At 38.6% G+C, this 23,528-nt stretch overlaps 1 protein-coding gene across 2 annotated transcripts in view; it reads right to left on the bottom strand.

The window, feature by feature from the left end:
* Positions 1-1,081: 1,081 nt before the first annotated feature.
* cadm1b (cell adhesion molecule 1b) overlaps positions 1,082-23,528 on the bottom strand; it is a 151,082-nt gene continuing 128,635 nt past the window's right edge. Inside the window, exons 9-11 of one of the 2 annotated variants that reach the window (XM_079353696.1) lie at positions 16,500-16,550; positions 5,485-5,613; positions 1,082-5,332 (exon numbers count right to left, since the gene is read on the bottom strand). In XM_079353696.1, the coding sequence (XP_079209822.1) occupies positions 5,214-5,332; positions 5,485-5,613; positions 16,500-16,550 (299 nt within the window). In that variant the 3' untranslated portion in view covers positions 1,082-5,213. The remainder of the gene's footprint in view (positions 5,333-5,484; positions 5,614-16,499; positions 16,551-23,528) is intronic. The other variant, XM_079353697.1, reaches the window with a different exon arrangement.

Below are 23,528 nucleotides of genomic sequence, written 5' to 3'. Positions count from 1 at the left end.
TGCAGAACAGATGCAACATAGAGATCAGGGTGCAGACAGAGCCTGTTGTGTTTCCTTTTACTTTTTTCCCCAACATCATTTAATTATACCTCAGCCAAGCCAAGTGCTGCATGCCATCAATCTCAATCAATCAATTAGCCAACTAAACAAGCCATGCTCAGACATTCATTCACTCTCAATTTCCCCATTGTGCTAATTACACTTAAACATGTCATTCCAAATTAAAATTGAACATTTAAATGGGATTAGTGGCGTCTAACTGAAACATCACCCCTGCTTTCAAGATGCACTGACAGCCGACCAGCTTGTAGCCCTTTTTTTAATTCAGGCTGTATAATTTCAGGAGTTTAACCTTGGGGGAAAATAATTAAATATAGAGAAAATCCCATAATCTGTGAAGTTTAAAAATGTCAATCGGCAGGTATTTAATATCACTGGTCGTATGTATTATATTTCAATGATTGCATCTTTGAGGGAGAAAAGTGGCTGGTTTCTGAGGTTAAACCATTCCCCATTAAAGTTTGAATAATGTTATTGACCTTTACCTAGGATGGATCACTTAAAGTAATGAAAAATGGTGGCACTGACAGAATTATGATGACAGAATTGCTTTTGGTTATGAACTAGGTCTTGTTGCGCCAAATGCCTATCAATTTGTCAAATCGCTAAAATCCACGTGTTCAGCTGCAAACCTTAACTGAGTCCCCCGAGCCTGTCGGTGTCAGTCATCTTGTCAGTTTCTCGCCTCTCTCTGTAGCCCAGTGCATGTGTCAGTCACTGATGGGAGCTCAGATTGCTGCTGCTGCTGCTGCTGCTGCTCACCCACATCTGATCAACGTCACTACAGTACTTTTTTTTTTTTTTTTACCTCAGCTCGAGAATCTTTCTTCTCTGTGAGTTTGACAAGTATCAGCAGCTCAGGATGAAGTGAACAGGTTCAATCCAGCTAATGTATTCAGCATGCTTGGCGGGAAGAGGGAGTATGACAACAAATAAAAGTTAATAAATTCTGCCGTCTCCAAGCGGGACATGACAACAAAGTGAAACCCACGTTTTTGATCAAGTCACAACAACACGGGACTTTAAACATTGATATCTTTTTATTAAGACAAGAACTCTTCTCAATTTTTTTTTCCTTTTGTAAAAATGTTGGTGTGAACCAATACAAAATATGCATGGTCATATGAGAAACCTCTTTTACAACACAAAAGAAAAATGTCACCTGTGTACAGAAAGAAAAAAAAAAAAAAAGATTGAGCAACAAAATACAACCATTTTGGGAGGTATTAAAATAACCAAACCCCCTCTGCCTCCCTTCTCCCCTCCTTCAGGCTTTATACATGAGCTTCATCCAAATATCCAAGAAAAGTTACTGATCGTTCATAAAAGTTTATGTCACAGTAAATACATCTATGAAAATGTATGTGTGATTTGACTGAATGCAAACAGATTGCTTGACTGTTTGTGGTCACATCCTATAATTACTAAATAACCGATACTATATAAGCAAAGTATTACAGTGGAAGAAGTTTTCATGAACATCATTGTGATTTTTGTTGACACTGACTGTACATAATTTTTGTCTCCTTAACAAATCTAGTTTTCTTTCTTTGTGAACTAGGTCTATGCAAAATAATATTGAACATTTACTGTAACAGTGCACCATATTAAGAACACATAAACATGTACAAATGAGGAAAAAACATGTACACCTTGTGATTTCTGCACATTTGAATAGCTGTGGTACTACAGTATATACTTGGGGCCGATTAAAATTTGCATTCTACCTGAGATGCAAAAAACACAACTATTAACACTCATGAACCTGAGAGAGTGAAAACAAACATACTGAAAATCAAGTATTTGAAACAAATTATAGAAACTGCTTCAGAATTATGCTTCAGACAATATTTTTATGTTCCCCGATTTCAAAGCAGCAATCAATTTTTAAGACAAATATCCAACCTCAAAATAGAAATCGTCATGCACATATTGTAACTGTATCCATGACACCAGAAGTTAAAGCTTTTTTATAGCTTGTAGTTCTCTTTCCCTCTCTGATTCTATTGGGCGATGTCTTTTAAGATATCCAAATGAGTAAGAGTGTAGCAGAGGAAAAAAATAATGATCAAATTGATTTTTTTGCTAATCAGAATCAAGACAATAAATAATACATCCTCGCATACAACATTCGCATAAATGGAAGCTGCCACACCACCCTGATAAACAAAGGAATACTTAACTTTTTGTTCTTATTCAAGCCTTTTTATGCTCCAGGTTTATTTCGATGCATGTCTACAGTGCGTGAATACAAACAACTTGTGTGAGTATTGGCCCTGTAAGTTATAAAGGACATAAATATACAAGATATACTGTAAGATTGTACATGAGGATATTGTACAATACTAACCATATGCCACAAATCAAAGAAGGCACAAATTTGAGTCCTTCAGTCTTTTCCTTTATAATGATAAGTATCAAGAGGTGGTTTTAAGGCAGTGGTTCTCCTTTTTCAATATACATTTACAGAAATTCTTTTTCTTATTCAGGCAAAACAATGAAATCCCTCACTAATTACCAAACAGGTTTTTTTCTCATCTAGCTGTGACAGAGGCATTAAGCATGCATGGTGTGTACACACATGCTGCGTCTCTGTCTGCAAGCGTAGCATCTTCTGATTTGGATTGGTATGAAAAAAACCAAACATTCGTAACAGTAGTCGGCTCCTCTGTGAAGGTTTGAGGCTGCAGGATAACAGTAAGAAAATGATCTTTCCCAAACCAAGTCCAAAGCTCCATGCAGATCTTTGATAACTTGTAAGGCCGAGAGCCCTTACAAGCTATCAAAGACGGCCCAAAGGTAAAATGTCTTTACAGACAGCGAGGAAATGTAACTGATTCATGTTTGCAGTGACTGAATGTTTCTTTTTTCAAGGCCAAAAAGTATGTGTAGCAAGGATTTCAAAGCAGAGGAAATCGGTGGTGAAAATGCATCTTTCACTTGCTGTGGTTAATCATACAAACATTTCTCAGTGATACATCAGTGAAACAAAATCGTTGCCATTGAAAGTTGAATTTTCCCACTTTCTTCAGCACATAACAGTTACATAAGAAAAAAAAAACCTTGGAAAAAACCCCCAACTGACATCCTTGTTACCTTTCTCAATGTAAAGGTCAATTTACTACCATATTGTCAATTTTTTTCTCTCAATCACTGAGAGAGGAGCACTACACTGTGGATTTTGAGCCTTTGCTGAACACACGTTTCTTAATGTGTGCACGCTTTAACAATTGTGGACAATGTTAGTGGAATGAAAATGCAGGACTCCATGTTTAAAGGTAAATTTGTAGGCGTTTTATGCCTTTTAAGAGACAAGGCAGTGGATAGAGTCTGAAATCAGGGAGAGAGAGAGTGGGCAATGACATGCGGCAAAGGAGCCACAGGTTAGATTCAAACCCTGGCAGCACGCTTAGAGGACTTTATTCTCTGTATATGTGACGCGCACATTAACCACTAGGCTACCGGCGCCTCCAGGAATTCATGTTTAAACCAAAAGCATACACAGCAGGCTGTACCAATAGATAACAAATAATACACTTCAACAAGATTTATGACAAGTTACTTCAGGGTATACGGCATCAAAATAAGATCTTACCCTAGACAAAACACGCAGAAGGTCTTTTGGCTCTTAAATGATCACAAAAACATTTTCTGCCATGTTTTTGTTCCATTCATCCTAATGGTAATACCTCTGACAAAAGTGACTCCAATCATTCCAGATATGTTTGACATTTTCTGAAATCTTCTCATATAATTCTTATTAAGAGTTGAGTGAAATGATGATCCCACTCTCAAGTTTATATGCAAATCATGAAGCTTCAGCCAGAGACAAGGTGCTTGGCTTTGCACAAAAAATGGCAAAAGTTAGAATCAGATATCTGGCTCCGTTTGAAGGCAAATATCAGTCTATGAACCTCATCAATTAACACGTTTTGGCTTAATTTTGAGTGGAAAGAACATTCTAGAGGGATGTACTGGTATTTACTTTTAACTTGGCTGGCTGTATCTCACCATTTTAAAGTCCTTATAGGAAGCTAGGCTAACTGGCTGCACCTTATTTTGATCCAACAAACATGAGAGTGTTATCAGTCTTCTAGTTCAAACTCTGGCCAAAAAAACAAATATGTTTTTCTTAGAATCACAAACTAATTATTTCATACTTACAAATGATGGACAATAGCTGACACTAAATGTTTTCTGCTACTGTTGATTTTAAAGTTCTATCAATAGAAAAAAAGTTTAGATTTTCTCTGTAGGAACTGTAACTCTATATCATGGCACATTACTGCTGTCAGGATATCTCAGACTGGACTTCACAATACCCTAATAAAAATACTACACTGACCTCACATCTACTAATTGTTAGAGGTTTACATGAAACCAATGAGAGATTGTGATTTAGTGTGATACTTAACATCACTCTTACTTCACTTTCAGGACCAAACTTGTTCTACGATGACCAAATAATACTCATGATTGTAAGATAGGAGATCAACACAGTGAACCTGACCTCTAAAAGGGTGTGTGAGGTCAGTGATGCAAAATGTTGAAACCCATTGGACCTGCATGTAGGGGGTAAAATGTAGTGAATTTGCAGGGACTGGTAGACATTAAACCAGCAGGAGAAAAAAAAACAGTTTTTGAGATTGTTTAAACAATAGTAATAAGAAAAGTAATAATAATGCGGATGGTGTGACTTCTCTGATCTGGTTTCATGGGCTAAATGCTAGCTGCGGCACAAAAAGACAAAACACCAGGCCCATTTAATCTCTTCAAAAAGCCAAAAGCAAAAGAGGATCAAGTGGAATATACTGAACATACTGTAACCCAATCCAACAAGCATGTGAAAGGGAAGAAAAAAACAACCAAAGAAATCGAACAAGGCACAAAATAGTCCGTAAAATAATCAAACTGTACAGAATAGGCCCCAGCAGTCCAGGAAGGGTCGGATGGGAGACTCAGCGCATCCTCTTCTTACCACTTGGCCATGGCAGTCCTACTTTTCACTTTCCTCTCCTCCTCTTTAAATCTACCCCTCCTCGCCTCCCAAAGCGTTCTCGTAACCAATCAGAGTTAAACCTTAGGCATCTACAGCACCTCCTCCACCACCACCACCTTCAGCGTCCCCACCCGTCTCCCCTGGCCTGTCCAGTTTAGATATAGTACTCCTTCTTCTCGTCTGTGTTGTTATGTCCCCCCTCTGCATTGATGATTGCCGTGTCTGCATCGGCTGCGTCGTCCGCCCCTTTGGCTTCATGTGTGAAGTAAGTTCCTGCAAAAAAAATTCAGACAAATTAGCCACATCCACCCCCCCATCCACCCATATTGCACTTCAAACCCATTTGCTCTCAACTTGTGACAAAAAACACTTGAATTGTTAAGATTTGTTCATGATCAAGTATGATTGCACTGCTGGTGCGTTACCTTTGTGTCTGGCGAAGTATCGACCGAGAACAATGAGTGCACAGAGGATGGCAAACATCACCACGGCAACCACTCCTCCGATGACAGCATGGTCAATTTTCTGAGGTGTCCCTTCACCGGCTCGGGAGTCTAGAAACAAGACAATAACCATAAATAATTTTATGATCAGTAAACCCTCTCAGCCAATCACACAGCTAATACCTTCAGACAGATGGGGACCACACTGGTAGCTTTGGCCATTAAATCATTAGGCTGCCAAAATAAACTAAATTGGTTTGTTTTCTCTCAGAGCATTTTAGCATGACCTAACCACAGAGGAAACACTTGAAAAGGCTTTTCAGAAAAGTGCCAGTTAATGTTGTTTACCAAAATAAAGAGAAGTTACCACAGCACAAGTTGGTCCATGGAGGATGGTAAATGGTTTACAATTTGTGACAAAAAAAATAACAACCCACAAATAGGCAATTAAAACCTTTAGTTCAGACTTACTGACAGATACAGGAACCCTGCCCCGACCAATTATTGAGCTTTTTAAAACAGCAACATAGGCTTTTTTTTTACGATCAGAAGTCTTTTATATTGTTTGTCTTTATACTTCATGCAGTGTTGTCATCTTATTGACAATACACTAATTTAAATTCAAACTAAGTCAAATTCAATTTAAATCATATAATAATCTTATACAAACTTATAATAAAAGGAGAATTTGTTTCACCTCCTTGAGAAACAAACACTTATTGGCCTTCTTTCCAAGATTTTGATGATGGTGAAATAAATATGGATATATATCAATACCGCTTTTTCAACCAGCATAAAGCACAGTGAATTCCTGCTTGAGCCCTGAACATAAATGCTCTCCAATGTTCTTTAAGCACGCAGGAAGGAATAATGCTAAGCTAGGCTACAGAAAAACAAACCTTACAACAAAACCAATCTTTAGTTATCAAGAGAACAAGTAAAAGGCTTTTAACATCACACCTCACATTGCAGCCAATATTACTGTATATGACATGTATCTAGCATAACAAGGATTGGACAAGCCTTGTAATAAGTAATTTTGCTAAGCACTTTAAGCTATAGTTTGCAGAAACGGGCCCACTCTATCACATTGTATAGTCAATACAAAATACTGGACTATTCCTTAGGCAGGTGCACTTACTTGTTTGTTTCTAGTCTTTGTGCAAGCTAAGCTAACTGGCTGGTAAATGTGTCATAGTGTGCATCACACATACTGTATATGTGAGTGGTATTTCATATACAGTAACTTTTGAAAGGAAAGTAAAAGCACATCGTTGCCATAATATTGATATGTTCCACTGATTTAAAAAAGTCAACATTTAAAAGTGATAAAGTCTAATGTCTGTCTAAGTTATAACCCTACATTTGTAGGGTTATACTGTTGAACCTGGCTCTTTATTTGAACATCTTCAGTGCTCCTTAAAGCTGAAATGTTCGCCCAAGACCCTTGAGTGAGCAATCTTGAAAACTGTTTTAAGACAGTTATTTGACCATGAAGCAGTTGACACCGTCTGCAATTTCTGTGCCAGTTCACACACTGTAAAATACATTGTGATTTAAGAGGCCATTTCAGGAAGTTATAGAGCTCAATCACCAGAAATAGGCACAAGTCTGGAGATAAATTGGCGCCCGGTGTCCCCATGCAGAGAAATACGCTGTTGCCTCAGGTGCTGGAGAGCATCACTGTCTAACATTTAGCCAGATTTATCCGTGCACCGCAGAAGAACAAGGCAAAATTTCAAAGCCTTTAAATTTCCAGTCTTAGAATAGTTCAGAGGCGTTTATCAATAGTCTATATCTGTGCACATTTGGACTGATGGAGGAGTGGCAGGCGAGGGAATGGCTCCACTGTTCTTTGCTGCATGAGAGAGCAGCTCAATTTTCCATCAATCTCACTAGTCATGCTCCGAACTTGAATGATTTTGATAAAAGACGAGCGAAGGGTGCAGAATTTCTCAGCACTGTGAGGGTGTAATAAGTCGAGGTTGAGGGGTCCAAGACATGTGACACACTCCCATTTCAACCTAAACACGACACCTTATTTAGGTCGCCTTCAGTCAGCGGGAGGACGTCTTGGAAGAGCAGCTGGAATGAAGCTAATTAATGGGAAAAGTTGTGCTTCAGTTGAGCGCTCTTTTAAGACAGACGTGTCTTCTTGGAGAAAGGCGTATAGCATTGTATTGATGTGTGTGAATGTGCAAGGCAACATTTGTTTAGGGTTGCAGGGATGTCAGATCGCACAGCTCACTCCCCCAAGGACAGGTAACAGCTCATGCTACATGCTAATGAACATTCACCTACTAAATAGCCTGTCTCCCCCCCTCTTCTCCTTTAACCTCCTACACCTTCCTGCCCTCACCTTGCTCCCTGCTGTCTTCTGTTTGACACATCCACGAGGAAACATGCCGGGTCTCGGCCGCCTCTGCACAGCGAGGGAGAGTTTTATGTAACAGGTTGAGAAATTCGCCCAGAGTATGCCTCGAGACTCTATCACAAGAATGTCAAAGAGAAACTAAGAATCCCATAACACCTACAGTATCACCTGTTCTGGTTGGTTGCACATCATTTTGCCTGCATTAAATACACTGTTAAACATTAGTTTTCTTTTTGTCAGTTCTGAATTGATTAAAGAGGAATGCCAAATAAAACCAGGATCTCCAATTCAATATAAGATGAATAAATGTTAGTGTTTTGCCCATTTTCATTATTTTTTTTTGCTGCACCCACAGCCTGTTTTATATTGTAAGGAGATTACAAGACATGTTACATAATACAGCAATGCAATACATAGAGGCGGAAAGCACATTGTTAGAAGATTTAAAACATAAAGGTCACCCCTCATGAGATGTACTACTTCACCAGTGAAAACATTTGTAAAATTAATTCTACAGCTCTGAAGCTAGATTCGGAAAAAAAATAACCCCAACCAAGACATTAATATTATCACTGCAGAAAAACCTGTACTGGATATCAGCTGAATGAATGTAGAAGTTTGGTGCCTTCACCAGGTAGTAGGGGCCTCACAAAAAAAAAAGTATAAAGTTTCCTGAACTTGAGGGACTAACAATTATGTACTGCTTGGATGATCTTATTGCCCACACTGGGAACCTTAACTTCCACATTCATTGTCTTCATGAGCTAAAGGTCACATTGTGGAAGTGGACAGAGATGTCTTGAAGTTATTGCAGTGATCGTTTAAACAACACTTTAAAAACCAACATTTTTCATTTTATTAGTGTGTTTATGTCCCAGACTTGATGCTGCATCAGCTTGTTCTCTATGATTACTAATATTGTGTTGTCAGGGTAAATGTGATAATCACTTTCTAAATACATACTTGTGATAAATCCACAAGGACAGCAACTACAGGTGCCAGCCTAATACCATAATACAAAAAGGATTTGAGCAGTAATTTTACATAAAACATTTAGTAAAATTTGTCTTACTAACAACACAATATTTATCTTCCAGACGCAACTTTCTGTGTAGAAGGATGTAAACTAGAAGTTCCAACGTCTCAACAGACTCTGTAATGCCATGTTTCAGGGACATTCTTTTTAGTTTAAACTGAAATTATTTTTCAGATAATAAACCCCAACAAGAGGAAGGATTATTTACACTATCTCAGCTTCTGCTGCATAATTTTATTGACTTTTTAATTTGATAAAATTGCAAAATTCTATGTTCCAAATTTTTGACTATCCTGCAATCTAGTATGCATAAACAGTACTTAATATAAAACCCCTAATAGTGCATACTATTTAAACTGATATTTCAGTAAACAGAGGCTCACAAATTTAAAAGATAGAAAAGAAGATAAGTAACCCTGACAAATAGTGTTTAAAATTGGTCCTGCAATGACATTTCTAAACATTGTAGACAGCTGTCACCCCCGCCCCCTACTCCCAAGTGTTGATGTGCACATAATGCCATGTTGTGGATGTGGAAGCGTCAGTGTTTAGCCAGCTCTGCATCGGTCTATGCAAGCATTTCTGTCCATCTTTGACAGAACACTTTGTCTTTTGCTGCTCTCTGACAACTGAATCAAGAATTTATGAGAATAAATATCAGATTTGGAAAATTAAGGTGAATGCGTTATCTACTCAAGCATTTTTAAGTTTGGAAAATGACCTAAATAATGCACAGCTGTGTGTGCCCTCTTCCTAAAATGCGTTTCGGCTCTTTAATGGCTCATGATCTTGATTTTTGGCACATACAATGAATGACCTGTTTTAGTGTCTTATGTGTAATATTGAGCACATATTCCTCCATCATTATGTTTTTATTAGTCATGCACTCACCCCCACATATCAAGGAACAGGATTTTGATTCCCTCTGTTCGTCAATGTTCAATATATATGCATTAATAAAACTACAGTGTATACTTAGTAGAAAAAAAAACCTGCTGAATGACAGACAGTGTTATTACAGCAGCCTTTGTGGCCTCGCACTTGAAATAAGTAGAATTTGATGATGTCTGTAATGTGGCTGCTGTCCACAGCTCTGCTTGGGGAGTGCTGACATGCTCACACCGCCGCCCTGACAGGATGTGCACAGCCGTGGGGATTTATGGAGGAATAAAGAGGATTTGCAACTGATGCCTGTGCCTGCGCGGCGGTGAAATCTGCTCCGCTGAACTCCCAGCGCTGCATGCTTTACAGACGCACCTCTGTACTGGAATGACTAATTGGTGCTCTGGTCAGTAAATGTGCATCTGTCAGCGAGGAGATCAGAGCTGCGTGCTTGTCACCAGGCTGATTACATGGAGCAGAGCTTCAGTTTGCCCATCTTATTTTCTTTTAGTAGTTTCCCTCTCACATACCAAGGCATAGCACACGCACACACACACACACACACACACACACACACACATTAAAATGTATAGTTGTAATTACATGGATATAATCGAAACAATGCCTCTCTTGCTAAGCCTTCACTTTATTTTCACAGAATTGAATCACATTAACCCTTTCCTTGACAGTGGCAGGACAAAGGACCATTTCTGAAGAACTGTCAATTGCCACTTTGCAGCATTGAACAGCTTACATCCATGGCTTTTGTGTGTGTGTTGCCGTTTAAAAAGGGAATAAACATAATGAGATGAGCATGCATGGGCAATCTCTGCCAAATCATTTCCTGCATTTCTGTTGAAGCAGACCATCAACATAGCACAATATAGTCCCCCTGTTGAATTCCAATGCCACCGCTTTGCCGCTAAATAGATTCCCTGAGTCCTTTGTAACAACCCAAACAATGATTTGAAGATGTACAAATACAGCTGTGACATTTACAGAAGTGTTGAAAGACAAGTGAGAGTGTGGCAACAACTAATACAATGACAAATACATGGAAATTGTGACAATGAACTTGAACTCCTCCATGGCAGTTTATTGTATCTTAAGATTGGCAAAACTCTAGCACCCATCTCCACTTCATAGCTCCCTCTTCAATATGTTTTTCCTCAGAAGAGGGGATCAAGGCAAGGAAAAAGGTTAACAAAGTAATAAAATCTTTCTTCCTACATTTGCCACGTTACTTAAGTACAGCATAATGCTAAGAACGAGGACACACCACAAGTACATTTGCACATAACATTCAATCTCCAAACCCTAATGTGCTAAATAGAGCTCCCATAATCATTTACAACCACTTCATGGAAAAAACAATATTACTGCAGTGAAACACTCTTTTAACTTGAGAGGTGGGCTGGCATTACCAACCTGCTCCCAGGAGACCAATTAAAATGGACCATTACAATATTTTCTGTCTTTAATAACTGTTGAAAGAAAACAGAAAAAACCTGCAGGTCTGAAAGAACACAACTTCAACTGGGAACCGGAGTAAACAAATGGGTGAGGAAAAAAAACTAATTTGCATTTCTAAATGATTCTTTAATTCTTCCAATGAAATACTTCAAAGAGTAATGATACATGTGAGAGTTAAAACAACACTGGTAAATGTTTAATGGCTCATTATGTTGAATACTAAATCCTCTCATAAAAGTCTGTGTGTGGAAGTCAATATTGTGCACCAGTTAAGGCTAAAATCCCAAGATCCAACAGCAGTGGAAACCTGCCAGCACTAAATGTGGAGCAGTGCTGACAGAGGAAAATTGAGTCTTTACATGCCACCTGCATGGGGCTGTAACACATGATTTACTTACTTGTTCGAGGGAACCAACCATGACAAGGAATAGCTCTAAAGTTATGCATGGTATTCTGATTCTACAAACATCTGATGGCTAAGCTAACCAAGCCATGAAACCGATAACATTTTTAGTGGCATTTTTCCGTTGAAAGGAAGTAGTACAGAGACCAGACTCTGGGTTTGGTATACATATGTTTATCTTAACGCTCTTATTGGCAGTTAACTTACAGCTCATATCATCCATAAAGCACAAACCAACTTTAATTCATCACACCCATAAGCATCTTTAATGTTAACTTCCTGACTTTTTATACTCCTTCAGATCTCTCATCAGAGGTCCAAACATCATGCTAAACAACAATTTACCCCTGACTGGAGCTCTGCAGGAACATAAGACCTTTTTAATCAAGTCTACATCATAATTCCTTGTTCCCTGTCTTCTCTCTGGCTCCACTTGACTAGCACAGGGGGGAGAAGGGGGTTACCAAAGGCTTAGCCGGGATATGATGTCCCTGCCTTGGATCCTCTCTGAGCATCTGACGAGCTGGAGTCTAATCGCCACAGACTCCCTTTATTCCTTCCGAGCCAGGGAATTCTGGGTAAATTCTCCCCTTTTTCCCCACAAAAAGAAATGCGACCACTGATGGATAACCTGTGGAGGGCTGTTTTATCCTTCTGTGATGCTGCAACCATCCAAGTTATGTTAATATACAAATTAATTGCAAGAGGAAGGGTAATGCTATGACAATTTTATTACATTAAATTAGAACATTTAAGGTTATGTGCTGAATTACTGCACCAGAAACACCACAAATACATTAACACTGAAAGAGTTCTGAGGTATAAACAGACAGTTGAATAATTTCTTACAATATTGTAGTGTTGTAGTCAAGACAACACTAAACAAGACCAAGACATACCAGAGAGACCAGACATATGGATCAAGGTTGAGTCAAGACCAAGACCAAGGCAGGGTAAGACTACAATGAGACCAAGACCATACATATACATGAATCAATTAAAAGTCATTATCTTGTGTGCAGCAGGTGGGTCACGTATAACGTAACACCAGGACGGTTGAGCTGTTAGTGGGTGATAAATATCAAGCTACAACAAATGAATTGGAGCTATTCTGTAAAAGTTTTTCTTCTAATTACAGTAATGACTTGGAAAAATAGGCTTTCAATGGTCGTCTTGACCAGTCTTGATTTAAAATCCAGAGTAAAAATGCTTTCGATTCCGAGACGAGACCATCAAAAAGTGGTTTGATCTTTAGACCAAGAACGATTTATATATATTGTCTCAGAGACAACTTCACTGACCGCATTTTCTTATGGTTAAGTTTAAAAAAAAAAAAAAGAAAAAGTCAGCTGGGACTTGAAAAAGCTAACCCCTGTGAACAACTGTTGTTTAGCCTGCCAGTCACTGAAATTCCAGCACGTTTTCTTTGTACATTATCCCAATCATCACTACATTTGCTATAAAACTAGAGGAGAAGTAAGTACAAAGTTTGGAATATGGGTAAGGGTTGCTTTTCGAGACAACGACGGGAGAAGTCAATTTTTAAATCACAGGATTATTGTTTTAAATATTCCTTATTAAGAGTTTGCATCAGAATCCGTAGCTGCTTGTCCATCAATTTCTTCTCTCGTTTGTGAGATCTTAGAGTCCAGGGAGTGTAAAATGTGTCTTCAGCTCAACAAATCCACGAAATAACATCAGTCAAGCTTGACTGATGTTATTTATTACACAAGGCTTTAAATGCAGTTCTTGTCAATGTGATTGGCTAAAGTCTGAAATGAGATCAGGACAATTTACTTCTTTTCTCAAGTACAATAGTGTGCATCATTTAAGATCAAATGCTTGGTGAATTTCTTGAGATAAAACACTTTTTAGTTCAGCTTTAAGTGTGATATATCTAAGATAAGTACTCAGCGAAAAACAAGGTCACACATGTCAGTCAACAGTTTCATGAAAAAGGATGTCAAGATGCAAAGGAAACGCTTTTTGTTTAGCGTAAATATGCACACAAAAAAACAAGGTCTGAAAACTTCCAAACACATAAAAGAAATGTTCAAATGAAAGGGTGACTTATCTCTCCCATGAGGTCTTCACGTTCACACCACAAACACACACACTTTCTCTTTATTTACTTCGGCATTTTTTAAGACACTGAAAGACCTGACAATGTGAACCCTTGTGAAACTTTGTGAACATGAAAGAGCACAGAAGACAAACAACTGTGAGATTGTGTGCTTTAACATGCCATTTTTCTCTGACTTCACAAAACCACATCCAGGCTTTGAACTCAGTTTGCAGGGCTACAACACGAGGGGGAGGAAAACTTCACAGAAGAAACAGAGAAACTGTAGCAAGTTCAATCCTGGTATGTTGAAAATCTACTTTTAGTGTTTATCATCACCCACAAAATGGTTTTAACATGATTTGGAAACTACCTGTAACGTTTTCTTCAGAAAACAGCATGTCTAAGTGACATCAGTTTGAATCAGTGAATTTTAACAACTTGAAAGTTAACCCAAGTAATAAGGATAATATCAATGACTGACATGGAACTATCAAAGTGTGGCATGACATATGAAATCATCTGGTGCACAGTGTGATCCTAATGCAAAAAGCGTGGGTATCCCTAGCCCCTATACCAATATTTGAGCATACCAATAGACATTCACCCTTAACCATTACCCAGTATGACTTGTTTTCTAGCAAGTAACTGGAATCTTGTTAGCTTCTGCATTTATAGTTTTTAAGCTTCCCAGAGTTAGTAGTGTCTGGAAAAAAGAAACATTACTATGATTTTCATGGTCTGAACACTGACAGAAACACAGCCAATTAAATGAATAAAGAAAAAGAACTGATCTCTTATCAATCACATACATCCAGAATATCTAGTGATAGATTTTTCAAGAAACCTTTGGCTGTATAAAGAATGGACAGAACAACATTTTTGGTATTTTGGCTTCAATTTTGTACAACAAAGAGAGATGGTCATTTGTTGTGCATATTTATATACGGCCTATGCAAAACGTCTTCCAAGAAGAAATGTTAAAAAGCCAAAACAGATATTAAATATAGATATACTATGTTAGATAATGTCATCTGACTATGTGTTTCTTGTTACATGTGTAGATATTGTTTTTGCATCGATCAGTTAAGAATATGTACATTTGGATTATGTATGTTCGTCAATGTGTGTGTGTGAGCATAACTGAAGTCTATGCCTTAAAAAAACGTACTGATTGGACCGTTAAAACCAGACTCATATGCCGCAGCTGTTCCTTGACCTCTGATTACGACAGCATTTCTCAGCTGGTGGTTCCATTGGCTGTGCCATTCACACTCAGATTCTAATGAATGAATAAAAAATCAAGCTGTATACTTCCTTATTGGAGGGAAGTATAGCACAACAGCTATACTGTGCTGTTATGCTGATTAAGGTAGTGCAAAGCAATCTACCGCAAGCCAGCTTACCATTGCCCCTGTGACAGGGTATTTAGAAGAGTAGTGAACTGCAAGAAAGCTCAATTACATCCTCCCAGCATGTCCTGCATAAATCACGGTAAATCCTTTTTCAAGCCTGTCTATCGGAAATTACTGGAATGCTATGGCAGAAAACATGGAGCCGGCTATGTCAGTGTAACTCAGAGGTGATGAAGAAGAAGAAGAGCAGCTTAGTGGGGAAAAATGCAGAGTAATGCATACTTTTGCAAAGGCAACTCTCTTTTTGGCTGAGCCACACCCAGAGTGAGGCAGCATGATCACTGGAAAGCTGCTGATAACTCTGTGCAAGACAGAAACAGCTGGTTTGAAGTGGAACATTTCAAGCAAGAGGCAGTAACTTGAAACATGCAATGGATGCAGAGAAGCTGTACTTTTTGAGTATAGGGCAAATTCAAACAGTGCCATTTATATAGCTTTAAATAAATACAGTAGGTACTGACAAACTATTAAATCGCAAAACTGTTTGATAAATAAATATAAATGGATGAAATCTGAAAGCTGCCACTTTAAACCATTGGAGTTTTTGATGCAGTCTCACACTGAGTTTCAAGCTTATTATGTGTATGTTCCCACCCCACGATTCATAGCTGCATTAATTCATGAAACGCATATGACAAAAGGGACAAAATTGCCGTATCTCTAAAGCAGCAATTGATAAAGCGATCCATTCTTTAAGGATAGTTTTTGTATCAAAATGTCACATTCTGGCATATCCAAATGTCACCTCCCAAGGTTAGCTCGCCATCTGTCTAGCCTTAGTGGTGCTTTTGAATTAATGGCCATTTAAAAGAAAGGTTATTATTGAAATCACTTTTTTTAAAACAGCAAAGTATAGAGAAGAGGCCAAAGGTTGATGTACTAAATTAACCAACTTTATATTCCTTTCATACGTCTTTTAGAAAATAGTTATTGATGTTTTTTGGGCCTTGAACAGACAAAATGTGACTGGCATTTGTAGGGGAGATGTAAAGGGCATTATAATATGATGGATGGGGCGGTTGAGATACGGCTGCAGATGCTGATAAGATAGCAGAACAGCAAAGCAGAGGCTGTACGTTTTCCCAGATCAAACATGTGACAGGAAAAGGGCTCTGACAGGTGTCTGTGACAGCCCTGTGCTGCCTGTCGTCATTGTCACCCATCAGCTGCACTATCTGATTAAAACTGGCCATCCACAGTCGTTCTTAACCTTATAGTAACAAGACCTCGTTCTTTCACTCCCTGGTCATTCCTGCATGCAAGCTCTTTCTCTCTCTCTCTCTCTCTCTCACACACACACACAAAAACACACACAATTTCTAAGAGGGACAGGAGTGGTGGGCATACAGTACCTTGCGTGTTGACTGGGTTGGTGGTGGGTGTGGGGCTAGTGGTGGGAGAATCTAGATGAAAAGAATAAAAAAAAAAAAAAAGAACATGTGTAAGAAATAAAGGGCGACAAGAGTAAAGAAAGACAAAAGTCATTAAAAGTAAAAAGCTGTGCAAAAACTACAGAAAGCTTTGAGCTAAATGCTCACGTGAATGTGACAATGCTCAATTAAGGATTTGTATTATTTCAATAATTGCTACCATGGTTATTTATTTTGCTGCATTCAGGGCACAGTAAAAAGTATGGTTTTTTCATTTGGAATATCAAACTTTGACCTTCAAGTGTTACAGGTGGACAACTCCAAACATAAACAAAAACATGGCCAACCAATAAAAACTGATTGTTCCCTCTTTTCCTGCAAAAATCAGTAACACTTTGTACCTAATACAACTTGAGTTACATTTTCTCAGTTTGTATGTATAACAGGTTTAATAGGATATTAGGTATTATTTCAGTTTAATAAAGTAAAATTGTAGACGTTGCTTTTGTTGATGGTTTACAATTTACAGTCTGTACTATGATTTATGCTTCCTTTCTTGCTCATCACATTCATATAAACTATTTCTATCCAAGTGTGTAGAAACTTGTTTAGTAACATTTTGTCAGAGGGAAGTTGGAAATGATAGATAGATAGATAGATACTTTATTGATCCCGAGGGAAATTCAAGTTAGGTTAAATGTTAGGTGTATGTATCACAGCATTGTGTCTCCATACGAACGTTTGCTAATCCTGGTTATGAGAGTGACTGGAATGTGAAGACTTGACATTCAGCAAGTATTCTACTTCAGTGGTTTCTACAGTAGGCATCAGGAGACACTGGGGGGGGGGGGGGGGGTTCCCTGTGAGATTCCTTCAAGAACCATAAAATCAAAAATAGAATATCTTATATATTATTGTGAAAACTATATATGTTGGGTGTATATATGGGTGTTCTGCTTCTCACGTTATTTACAATGAATTGCAAATATAACATTACCTGTTTTGGCAATAGTGTGCCCGGCTGTATGTAACATTAAAAACTTTAACCACCTCAATGGCTCTTCATAATCAAAAGTATATGAATTTGCCCTCTTTGCTCCTAAAACTTATCCTAAGTATCGATACTTTGAATGACTTTTCCAACTGTGTAGTTATGCTGCTGCATGTCTAAGTTAGTATACTCCTGTTGGGGAACCATGAGCATCTGAGCCATCAATTCCAAGTCATTCATCCATTAATTCTGGATTTATTTCACGCACAAAAACAAACATACAATTTAAATTGAAATAAAACTCTGGGTAGGGCAAGAGAAAAAGTGGCAATCAGGACAATAATTGGCCTTTATCCTCTGGACACCATAAAATCATGACGCAATAATACTGTTAGAATCTTAACATCTACATCAAAGTGGTGCACAGAGCAACGCCTGCTATTTCATTGTGCTGATAATTTGTCATTATTCGAAGCTATTCCTATTTTTTTACTCATTTTCTAATTAACTATGAATAATAATGCCTGACACTCACAGAGAGGTGTTGCTATTTTCAACAGCCTCTCTCAATAATTAAGTCAAACGGCAAATTAAACCAGCTTGGTGGTCTCATGCTGCAGCCCTGAGCAGGATCCTCTGCCTCATACAGTACTGATTTGACATGTCACTTGGCTCCTCAACTAAATAATCAGAAAGACAAAACTGAGAACATTTCAGGTATGCGATGGTACTAAAGAGGGCTAAGGGGAATATGTGGCTGGCTCTAGTGCTGGAGGGGAGATAGCACAACCCCTTGCTGGGGCGCTGGCGCAGCGGGGGAAATTGGCTGGCTGTCTCCATGACTTTACTGGCTGCACTCCATCAAAAGACAGCAGTGGGGGACCACACACTCCCAAACTAATGATAAAACATCAAGGACAGCATAATGTTGCTGCCGGGGATGGAGTGTTTGGCGGTGGTGGTGTGACGATGGTAGGGGTGTATCAGGGTATCGGGAAGAGATTCTGCTCTGACAGTATTTGAAGAGGAGGGTGGGCTCGATTTCTTTCCCTGTGACCGAAGGCGGTCTGATAGCTGAAATGTCAATGTCTGGAAGAGGGGAAATTGGCCATTCAGACGAAGAGGGTCTTCACAAAGGCCGGGATAGGATGCGGCACATATAATATCCAGGCGAACAACAATTCTCCATGGGCAATTTCCAGGCTGGATGACTCGGGGCTCTGCATTATCAGGGCTGAAATATGAGTATGTTTTGGAGAGGCCATATTTTCAAGGAGCATTTGTATCAGCGAGGAATTTGATATGAAAAAATTTAAGCATAAAGTGAAACAACGTCGGAGAAATTGTTTATCTCTGCCTGCTTAAAGCTGCTTGCCAACACGACAGCAGGGAGGAGGTTTTGTTTTTCTTTTGTCTATTTGTTTTCTCTTGCTTAAAAAGTAGTTTGAACAGGAAGTTTTATATATATTCCTCAAAAACAGGGCATTGCAATTCCATGACAGATACAGTTATGGCTTATCTGTTTTTGAAAAAATAGTAATAATCAACTTTTGAGAATAAAACAGGAAGACAAAACTAGGCACACTATATCACACCAGAGTGATAAAAAACATAAATATTAACACAAACAAACCAACCAATAGGTTTTTTATTTTTTTTGCGAAGTGCTGTTGTTTAGTTTTTTTGTAAAAGGACAGCCTGCAGCCTTGGTTATGAAAAATGAATCTTCAAGCCGATGTGTTGAAAGTCGCTTCTCTCTTTGTTGCACATTTCGCTGAATCGGTGTGATTCACAAGGACAGTTTCACAAGAGTCCTTCGTAGGAACAGGGAGACTCGTCCATTCTTTCAGCTCATCTTAACAAAACCCTGATAAACCCGAAATTCACAGTGACGTGTGTATCTTTGACTTCTTGTTCATGAAAGATTTATAGGTCAAAAACTCTGCTGTAGGCTTAGCTGCTGTGGCAAAGGCATCATTTTTTTCTCTCTCTTGCCAACAGTCAGTATGTGAGTTATAGCAGCAGATCACCTCTCTGACAGAGGAAGCCCACTCTTTGGCCGTCTCTCCTCAACACCTCACACCAGCCAGGGGGCTCGATTCACAGCCCAACACGGACACACAGGCAAAGAGAACACCATGACATGCCTCTTTCTCTGTACAATGTAGGCCCCACAATAGTACTTGATCTGGTGTGCATCTGCCTCACACCTGTCCAGGCTGTCGTGCAGTGAAAGGTCATTAGATGTTTTGAAATAGGAAGAGCTATGAAGGACCAGCAGCAGTAGAGGGTGGAAACATTATCAAAGAGAAGGGATGGAAAATTCAACTTTGCTCTACTTATATTTCTTTGCAAACTCATATTTATCAAGAACAAAACAAGCTCATTAAAATAATGTGTTGTGTGAATGTGGTTGGTTTAAAAAAACCTGTGTGAAGGCGTTAACCAAGGAAAAAAAATCAGAAATTACAAAACCTTGACTGTATTTAAATTGTTACTCTTATTAGAAACAAGGGAGGCTGATGTTAGTACAGAGTTAAAAGTATTTTGATCCTGATTAAAAAAAAAGAGGAACAAATATGGTACAGGTTTCTCGTGCTGAGACCAACCCATGTTGCAAAGCATACTCTAATCCTATAATAATAATAATAATATTTATTTATAGAGCACTTTTCAACACAAGTTGCAAGGTTCAATACAAGTACAGCTAAAAAATAGTGTGTCTTAAGAAGTGACTTAAAAGAGATGACTGAGTCGGGGGACTTGATCTTCTCGTACAGGTCGTTCCATAGTCTTTAATCTCTCACGCCAAATGCTCTGACCCTTTTAGCTTTTAGTTTGGAGTTTGGAATGACCATAAGACCTCGACCCGTGGATTTTAATGTGCGACTGAGTTCATACAGTAGTAAAAAGTCTGATAAATAGCTGGGAGAAATGTCATGTAGAACTAGAAAAGTAATGAGTTAAATCTTAAAATCAATTTTAAAACAGACAGGGAGCTAGTGCAAGGATGCTAAGCAGCTGTAGCAGGTGTAATTAGTCTGAGACAACACACCCTTGCATGGACCACAACAGGAGTTTTCCTGGCTTTAAATCTTCCTCCAAAAATTTGAAAATGTAGGCGTGGGTGAGCAGATTGAATTATATACAGTTATGAGCACCTTTTTACAAATCTGTTCTGTTTCATTTCGCCAAATCATGGAGCTTCCGATTCTCATACAACGGAGAAACAGTGTTCAACAGAGATGAGTGAAATTTGATGACCGGAAGTTAGTAATTGAAGACATTAGGACTAAAGACATAGAAAATAGTTGCACTATCCTCTAGGTAAAAAAAACAACAACTAGGAACATTTACCTCCCATTGCTTTTCATTCAGTTGTCAAGTGTTAGTGGTGCAGCATGAAGCAAATGATACATGAATTTTAAGGCAGTACGCACAGACATCGTTCATGAGTTTTTAAAGGCCTGCAGGCAATTTAGTGAAACTTTTAAACTATTAGATTTTATTAGTGCTCCAAAATGTTTGAGAATAACGCAGCATCAAGCAGACAGTAGAAGACACACTGGAGATCATTTTTAGTGGACCAGAGAAGTGCGGTCAAATGAGGGGAGCCCAGCAGAGAATAGCAGCAACAGCAATTGTAAACATTTTGGCTTTTTGCAGTTCTTTGTTCCATAATTCATAACCAGTTGTTACGTAGCTCCGTCTCACAAGCAGAGGTGTGTCCAGAAGTTTCTGTCTGGTGGTGGACAGGGCGTGGATTTATGAAGTGGAGGAGAGAGGAGAAGAGAAGTCCAAAAAGCACTTATATACTGCTTCAGTCTCAACTGATCTTATATACTTTAACTACCAACACGAAGGTATCATACAGTTGTCACATCACTTCAGAAAATCTTTCTAATTAAAATGGAAACACAAGAGAGTGGCAACCTCTTCCTTGTCTGTGTAGACTCTCAGTCATTAAGGGTCAAAATTGAAGCTTGATCTGAAGGCACCTGGACTGATATTTTCAACCAGTCCAGTTGCCTTTGGATCACGCTTCGTACGTCTTCCATGGTTAATTCTTGGTGGATGAAAAAAAAAGCACATCTTCATAATTCACTTAATATTGCTGCATTCACAAGCAAGCAGAGCTGCTACAGCCTGTTGTAACAAAGTCCAATATGTTGGTATGAACTAAAGTCCAGCCTCTTATTGGGAAAATAGCAAATCAAAGTTTACAGGGTGGAACCTAAAGGTGGCCAATCAGATTTTAGGGAGTGTGTCAAACCCTTAAAGATGGTCCTGCACACAAGTACTATTACTATAAAAACAACATAAAATTATATGGTAATAAAATAAATCTAATATATAAATCTGTAAAAAGTAGACGACAATAACCTGTCATCACTTGTGTTTAGTTTTGCTTTCCTGCAAAGCCACTGGACTATTTGTTTTGTCTTATCTGTGCCTTGTTGTCCATCTGTCATCTGAATTCATTAGAATCCAGTATTCTCAACAAAAGAATACAATCTGAGGTGAACCACGGTGAATCTCTCTTTCAAAAGAACCTTTACACAACAATTATGAATTTAGTCGTGCTAGCTTGAATGAGTGTGCCTTGAGTGAGCTATTTGCCAGCATATGCTGTCCTTTTGTTTGGGAGCGATCATTATGGTCCCATTGGGAACAAGCAGATGTCATCATGTGCCTGGCAGAGCACGATGATGAATAACCATGGGGTGGCAGACTTATGAGAGTCTCAGGAAAACCATGTCAGAGTGACAATGTCACACATGTCGCACACATTTCTCTTAACATACAACCTGCAGAGCTGCTCTCACATAACTCTGTGTATGTTCGACTACATGCTTGGAATTTTTCATACAAGGGTGAATATTTCAGAAATGGAAAACTGGAATACCAGAGCTCCTCCGAGTGCTTTGAAGACAAGAGATTTGGATTACTGATTTTCTATTGTGTTTGAAACCCAGTCTATCAGACATTCCTAAAAACTGAGCAGTTCTTTTTATCCTGCAAACACAAACATCAACAACATCTGTGAATTAAATCATTTAGCAGGCAAGGATTTTACAAGTTTCTGAAGTTTCAAGGTGTAGAAAGTCGGTGCCAGTTTAAGCTTACAAAGTCAAGAAACTGCATTAGAGTTGCTCCCACCAGACTCCCTGTTTTTCTCCCTTCATTTCTCATGACTCTGACAGGTTTGTTGACGCCTCTGCCCGAGACCTTGTCCCTCCATTAAAATCCTATTCACTGCTCGCCCTACAATCGGTGAGATGGCGTTGACGTTAAAAGCATTACGAATGCATTTATTTTCACAAATGCACATTTTCAGCAACTGTCATAAGAATTTGTCAGCCAGACTGAAAAAAAATACACTGCTGTTTTTTGACACACAGTTCATGGCTGTCAACACAACCTTAACAAGCAGACAGAGTAATAATCAAAACAATAACCTGCGATCGGTCTAGTGCACAAAATCCACAATGAGTCTGTTTTTAACAACAGCTTTGCTTAAAAACATTACATCTCAGCTCCTATTCATATTCAACCCCACTGCTTTCAGCAAGAGTAGCTGAACAAACAAGTGTTCTTTCAGAGGCCAAATCCAAACCATAAGCTTGAAATGAATATGAAATATTGGCATTTTCTGTGTAGAGTAACCCACCAGGGTTTGAAGCTTTACAAACTGTGAATTGGGTTGTAATGGTTTGTCAGTAGAAGCAAGAATACCAGCAAGCTAAATAAATTCTTACAAAAAGTAAAATATTTAATAACAATTGCAATGAAGAAATAAATAGTAAGATTTACGTTTTCAAATTTGAGTTTTCATGTTGGTATTCTCCTGCAGGAAAATATTATGGGGGTGAGAAATATACAGTGCTAGATATGAAGTGAAAGGGTAATGGGGAGATGATTGATCATATCCTGAAGAACCCCTGCAGGGATGTTGAAAGATAAACTATATAACAGTGCTTTTAAAAAATGCCTTTATGTCCCATGTGCTCCTTCTGCAA

The sequence above is a fragment of the Symphodus melops genome, assembly GCF_947650265.1.
Source record: "Symphodus melops genome assembly, chromosome: 10".
Classification (NCBI taxonomy): Eukaryota; Metazoa; Chordata; class Actinopteri; order Labriformes; family Labridae; genus Symphodus; species Symphodus melops.
Note: the sequence above shows the minus strand (reverse complement) of the source record. Positions and strands in the feature narration are given on the sequence as shown.